At 36.4% G+C, this 7459-nt stretch overlaps 1 protein-coding gene across 1 annotated transcript in view; it reads right to left on the bottom strand.

Annotated features, from left to right (window-relative positions):
* Positions 1-7459, bottom strand: part of RFTN1 (raftlin, lipid raft linker 1) — an 85441-nt gene that overhangs the window by 21246 nt on the left and 56736 nt on the right. The window contains exon 6 of the mRNA XM_015810744.1: positions 5670-5785. Coding sequence (XP_015666230.1) covers positions 5670-5785 — 116 coding nt within the window. The remainder of the gene's footprint in view (positions 1-5669; positions 5786-7459) is intronic.

Here is a 7459-nt window from a genome sequence, read left to right as displayed (position 1 = left end):
TTATTTTTATCCTGACTGTTTACATTTATACCAATTATTTAGTCTAAACATCTTATTTAAAAAAAGGTGTGAAAAATGCTCCTTATGTTCAAACTGCTGCCAAACCACATTGTTTTATCTATCAGTGATCTCTGCAAAACTTGACATCTGGCATTTTGAAGATTTTCAAGGTAGGAAGACACATGTGCAGATATACACACAAAGAAACCACATATGTAGAATGCTTAATAGGTTCAATTTTTAATATATATTGAAAAAGGATCCCCAAGAGCCACAAATACCTCATTTTCTCCTTCCTCCTTTCTAGTTCACTCTGAAAAATAGCAAATAGGATCTTTCAGGAGATTGAACTTCACACTCATCACCACAGGCCCTCCTGCTGCTCAGAGCTCCAACTGTCTGGCTACAGACATCAAACTGTATTTATCAGGCCCACAATCCCTATGCACTTAACATTTACACATCTAACACTGAACTGAGGATGTTTTGTTACTGTGTACATGACAAGTGCAGCCTTTCTCCGATCTCCATAGCTGAGGCCAGTAAATGAACTGATGTGAAAGAGGCATTTGCCATCTCTCTTGACATAAGCTTTGCTGACCCAATGCCAAAAGGCAGAACATGGAAGCTTTTTCAGTGGAAATTTTCCATTGAAAAATGTATAGTCCATCAATTAAGGTAACAAAAAATGAAGGCTCTAATCCTTGTGATTCTGAATATTGATATGACTTAAAGAAGAATAGAAGCATTTTATTCTGAGGTAGATCTCTGGTGTATTTGTTCCAGAGGCTGTATTCTGGATGGCAATGGCTATCTAAAATTCTTCTAATCCTGTATTGAATAGTCAAGTATTGAACCTGGACTGTCCTCTTTTTTTTCTAGTTTTTTTTCCCTAGTAGTTGTGGAGAAGAATAAAAATGTTAATAGTTGCCTATTGCCATGAATTGTCTATGGATGACAAAATTGTGGTGTATGACCAATCTTCATTTCTCTAAGGCAGAGGTCCCCAACCTTTTGGGCACCAGGGACTGGCTTCGTGGAGAGAGGTCTTTCCACAGACCAGAGTGGGCATGGTTTTGTATGCTGCCGGCATCTCGTGGATGGGTCTTTGCTTGGTATGTGTGGCCTGATTGCTGGCATGCTGCGGCCCGGTACTGGTCCATGGACCGGGGTTTGGGGACCCCTGCTCTAAGGTACAACAGCATATTGTCAATAACATGTATTAGATATCATACCTCAATTATTGTTCTGGTTTATGAAAGATGTATGCCCTTCCAGTCTGGGCTATATGTTCCTTATTCAAAAATAGTATAAGGCTGTTTTCCACAAAAGCATGGCTGGAAATACTCTCTTTGCTAACTTCTGTCACTAGAGATTGCAGGGGCAGTGCCAGCATGCTAGGGTAGATATAGGGTAGATCTTGAAAATAAGATCATGAATGTCTGAAATCATATTTTCTTTTGCTAGATCCCGAAACATTATGTCAGGTCATAGAGGGACATTCATGTTGGCTGAAATAAAAGATTACTCCTGCTTAAAGGAACATCAGTCCCTGTTGTTTCTTTAAGTTATGTGCAGGTTGTGCAGGGGGGGCTCAAAGGAGAGTCATAGTTTTTTCTTTCAGAACACCTTTGATCTGTGTGTATTAGCAGGCCATGTGGGGCATTAAATTTTCAGAAAAGTAAATGGGGAGAGCCTCTTCTACTTTTCTGGAAAGGCTTCTTGCTTAATCCACAGGGCCAGAATGCTGAGGACTGCAGCCTCCATCATCCCATACCAGCATATCAGTTGCTGCAGGTGGAAAAGCAGTAGAAAGACCCCATCCTTCTTGCAACTCAGGTTCCTACAGATGGATAAACCTATGATTTTAGCCATCTGTCAAAACCTGACCCTGCTCTTAACACCAATTCACCTTTGGAAGAGATACTGGATCTTTTTTAACTGCAGGTAAATCCACGAATCTCAACCTTATCTTGACCTTCAATTAATTGTTAAAATAGCACAATAGATCTATCTATGCAAGCAAAACTGAAACAAGGAAAAAAGATTTCATGCTAAATCACACAAAGCCTATTGGAATTAATAGAGTCTGACATCTGTAGAACTGGAGTAATTAGGAAGTAGGACACATGTGGCTATTAAAAGCCATATATCAGTTTCTTCTACATTTGGTTAAATAACTCAGCTGTCTTACATCCTGTTGACTGCTGGCAAGAATCACATACTGTGGCAGCTGGAAGGTTTACATTTTTTGCATACTGACATTTTGCACACATACAAAGTACTATGATGAGCATATTCCTGTTGCTTACACTTGTGAAGCTGCTCTATTTGTAGAAATGAAGCATGCCAAGTTTTTTTTTTCATTAGAATGACAATGCCAATTCCCATTCAAAGGAAGGTCATGTTGTTGAATTAAACTGTATATGAAAATGCAACTTGAACTACATTTCTCAGACCATTCAGAAAGAAACATTTTAAAGTCTGCATAATTCTTATGATAACAATTATAAGATGTGCTAGAGTTTCATACCCATATCAATATACAAAGCAAGGCAAAAGCTAAGAGGAACTTCAGTGTGCTGCTAATGTTGAATTCAGAATGGTTGGAAGCATATTTCATCCACTTTTAGCCAATATTTATTGAATGAGAGTCTAACAACAAATCTACCACTCTAAATTCCATCATGGAAGAAAAATAGCACATTAAGAAAACAGCTCCACAGGAGTATGAGATCACTGACCTGTGTTATCTTCCTTCTGACAAACCCTCAGAGGAAGAAGTAGAGTAGAAACTGCTAAAGCAAGATTTTCAAGAGAAACCAGTAGAGCCACAGATGCTGGACCAAGTAAGACTGAGTCAAGCAACAGTTCTGGAGGCAAGTGAGTTAATGAAGAAAACTGATAGACTCCGTTTGCCATCCTCCCCTAAATATTAGAATCTGTCACGAATGAAGGCCAATATACGTGTCCCAGGATAATGTTGCAGGATCCAATCTGAGTTGGTTACCAGGATCAGAGATTTAGTCTTCCAAGCTTTCAGACTCATGCTGGAGCTCATCCTCAGGGAACTTCTATCCCTCTGCTAGAGAGAAATTCCCTGAGGATGGGCTCCAGCATGAGTCCGAAAGCTCAGAAGACTAAATCTCTGATCTTGGTGACCAATACAGATTGGATCTAGAATCTGTCCCTACATCCTAAAAAACTAGACTCAGGAAAACTGCAAAAATAAAGTTCTACAATATTTTAAACAACAGAGAGAGGGAGGAAGCAAGACGGCCACCGTGTGGCAGCTCTTTTGGTGAGCGCCTCATCCTCTTATTTTAATTACTTGTATATGGTTGTAAACAAGAGATGCTTGTGCTCAGAGCTATGCAGCATTGAAACCTACACCTGCTGGCAGCTTTTCCACCAGCTAGCAGCTTTACAGGCAACATTTGGCTGCTTTTGACATCCTTGCAGTAGCCTCTTGTACTCCTTATCTGATTCTATTTCTTTGTCTTTGTCCCCCGAATTCTGCTGTGCCTTTATCCTAGATTAGATTATTTTATTTATGGTCTTCTTGTCAACTGATTTCATTTTTATTTTGGACTCTCCATCCCCATCTCCCTAAGCTTGCAAGTAGTTATTAATACCTGCAAAACCTAAACAGTCCTGTTTGATGGACTTGACTGGATACCAAGAAATCTCAGATTTGTACTTTAGACTGGGATATTTTTAAAAAATTGAGAAGAAGGCAAATAACTTCCATATTGTTGACAAAAAAAAAGTTGATCTTGACTCAAGAGAGACTCTGTTTCTTTGATTCTTGGGAATTTTCTTGTTCATAGGACTGGAGTTTAGAGCAAGACACTTATCTAAAACCAGTAAGTAACCAGGGTGATTGACATAACATTAAACAACACTTCCCCCTCTTCTGATATTCAGCTCCATCCAGGAACTAGACCAAAGGCTGAATAATGAAAACAAAACTTTTGCAATAAATCCAAACAAATAGGGATTAGAACTTGGCCCAATTTTTAACAGAGCAGTCAAGAAATGTTATCTTAAAACCAACAAAACAACCATGAAGTCAATCTAGTAGGATTGACCCAAACAGTAAACAATCTTTATTACTATAGCTTGATCTTATTTGGATAGCGAAGATTTTGCAAATGATGACTTCTTATATTATTATAATGTTTACAATCATCATGATCAAATTAAATCCTGACTAGATCATCATAATTTGTTTCTCAAAATACTATTTTTGGGTAAAAACTCAAGCATGTATTTGTGTGTGTTTGTGTGTACTGAAAATATATTTCTGTATGTAAACACAAACACACACACACACACGTACACACACACACACACACCCAAACACTGATCTTGAAGGCTCTTGATTTAGGAACTTTTTCCAGCTAGATTTGCTAAAGTACCTCATTAAACAAAGGATGCCTGATAACTACATTCCTCTGAAATACCGCTGGTGAGATGATGAGCCTTTTCTCCCATAGCTCCTGCCCACTGGAACATCATGCTCTTCAAGGTGATATCCCCCACCTTCTTGGCCTTCTGGGATTTAAAACAGGTTCTGCTGATTGACCTCGGTTCCCAATAGGGATGTTCCACACTGGAGGTGTTAGTGAATTGAGAAAAGATTCTACCTCTACCCCACTGTATATTGTATACTTCCTTAGCCATATATGTTAATTTTATTAATATTTATTGTTTTACTATTTTAATGTTTTACATCAGATGTCAAACTCGCATCGTCATATGACGTGTCGCAATGTATCGTGACTTTTTTCCCATTGCCGGCAATGGGATGGGTGTGGTTTTGCTATGATGCATCCGGCCCGCGGGCCTGCAGTTTGACACCCGTTTTACATTGTTGTTTTTAACTTGCTAAAAGCTCCTGGAATCAGCTGACAGCAAGATGGGCAGCCTATAAATGTAATAAATAAATAAGTTGTATCTACTTGCTCTTTGAGTTTTGATTAGCAACTGAATTTGTTTTTTCTATTAATATTAATTAGATCGCTGTAAAAATTTGAGTGCTTGAATATGCTGTTTGAGTATAAATATTCTTAAACTTATTTTTATATTTCTGCTTGAAAATTAATCATAGGACATAAATGTTTTTATATAAATTTTTTTTGAAATCTCATTTAAATAAATAGCTTAATTTTGTCTAAGAGTTGTTCAACAATTTTGGAACTAAGCAGGAATAAGTAGATTATAAGGAGACTTGACATAATAATAAAGATTCTTCTTTTAAAAAACAGCTTTGTTTTATGAAGTGTACGTTCCATACAAACTGATAATAATGTAAGAAGTCTCAGGTAAATTTTATGTGCGATGGCATGAATAATTTTATTCTGCATAGAGCTGCTGTAAGAAAGAAACACTTTCTGAGAATTTTCTTGGCAATTGTTTTTAAAAGGCTATAACAGAAATCACGATGAATGCACAATAAAAAAGTAAACATTGAAGCTGATCAACAATCACAACATTGGTGGGAGAATTAATGCAGTATGAAATTAATTGGTGAAAAATGAAGATAAAACATAAGCAAGATAAAACAATTATTTTTTAAAGAAATACAGATATTTAGTTTAAAATTTCTAATTTCTCACTGAGTTGTGAATCAAGGTATTAGAAATACGTCAAAATTATATACTTACATCTAAGATTGTCCATTGCTCTACAACAATAGCATCATAGCCTTGCATACTTTTGCTATCATCTACAGAAGGATCTTCAAAGATGAATACTCCATCTATCATGCCCTGGAAGGTATCTGTCCGAAACAAACAAGTTCTATAAACTGTATTATTAGCTATTGTCTGTTAACAACAATCTGTGCATTATTTATCACGATCCAAGATTCTTCTTACCATGTTATAAAATAATAGAAGCTGGAATATATCTCTGGAGGGCTAAAATTTATTAGCATGAATGATAGTAATAGAACTAGTACGTTTCCATTTGAATTCTGCAATGCATTGCTGGTAATCATGATGAGTGCTGGACTTAATTTGTACTAGTATACCATATATGGGAAACATTCACATACCCAAACATACTGATGCATAAAGTGTAAAGCTTCCACTGTCATTATTGTAATATTGTTCTGACTCCATGAAGTCCAACAACTTTTCAGGGGCTTAAGGATTTAGTGCTACAGTGGTATAAAGATTTTACAGCTGTACTATTTAGATAATACAGATATCTTTATGGACTTCTGGCAAGATCATTTGGCACATTTTCATCATATCTTTAAGCATTTACTAAAGGCAAGACTGTTTATTATTAAAATATCAAATACTTAGGATATATCTGGATATCAAATACTTAGGATATATAGTAACCCACAGAGATCTCAAGTGGAAGCCAACCGCCATCTGGTTTGACAAATAATTAAAAAACAATTCATTTTGAATATGCTATATGGTATCAATAATTCATCTCCAATTTTTTGGGTTTAGTTGCTCCTTTGATTGATCTTATTCAGAAGCCTAAACCAATGGAAGTTACACAAACTGAGGGATGTGACAGAGCATTTCAGAATGTGAAGTATGCTATAGGTCAAGCTCTATTTCTCAAGAGACCAGATTTTCATAATACATGACAATGAAGATAGATGCCTCATAGGTATCAGAGCTACTCTAAAACAAGGTCCATTAGGGGATGTAGGCCCATTGCCTTAATTAGCAGGAAACTATTATCTTGAGAAACAAGTTACTCCACTATAGAACAGGAGTGTCTAGCCATCTAATGGGATTTATACATCTACATTATTTAATAGGGAAATCATTTAAACTTTTTACTAATCATCAGGCTTTAATTTGTTATACTTCATGCATCAAACTAAGATGACATTGACTTGATGGTCACTGATAATACAACCATATCAATTCACCATTAAATATAGACCATGGAAAGAGAACCTAGCTGTAGATTATCTATCCTGATTGCTCAGTGGTCAATTTATATCACTGAAGAAGATCCAACATCTACTGAGATGTACCAAGGACAAGCCAGCAAATAACCAAGACATTTCTTTTACTCCAGTCATAAGATAAAATGATTAAAGCAATCAACAAATACTTATGGCATGTGTCGCTCTACCTCAAAATGTATTTGAAGCCTCTGTAAACCATTAAATAATAGATGGAAATGTGGTCCAAGGAAAATATCTGCCTTGTTGTGAGTAAGCCATATCAAGAGTAAATAAATATTCATAGATTTAATGTCTTTTGAACTTAAAGGCTGCCAAGAAGAAGAAGAAGAAGAAGAAGAAGAAGAAGAAGAAGAAGAAGAAGAAGAAGAAGAAGAAGAAGAAGAAGAAGAAGAAGAAGAAGAAGAAGAAGAAGAAGAAGAAGAAGAAGAAGAAGAAGAAGAAGAAGAAGAAGAAGAAGAAGAAGAAGAAGAAGAAGAAGAAGAAGAAGAAGAAGAAGAAGAAGAAGAAGAA

The sequence above is a fragment of the Protobothrops mucrosquamatus genome, unplaced genomic scaffold (assembly GCF_001527695.2).
Source record: "Protobothrops mucrosquamatus isolate PMUCROS unplaced genomic scaffold, P.Mucros_1.0 scaffold18, whole genome shotgun sequence".
NCBI lineage: Eukaryota > Metazoa > Chordata > Lepidosauria > Squamata > Viperidae > Protobothrops > Protobothrops mucrosquamatus.
The sequence above is the reverse complement of the archived record's forward strand: the minus strand, read 5'-3'. Positions and strand labels throughout refer to the sequence as shown.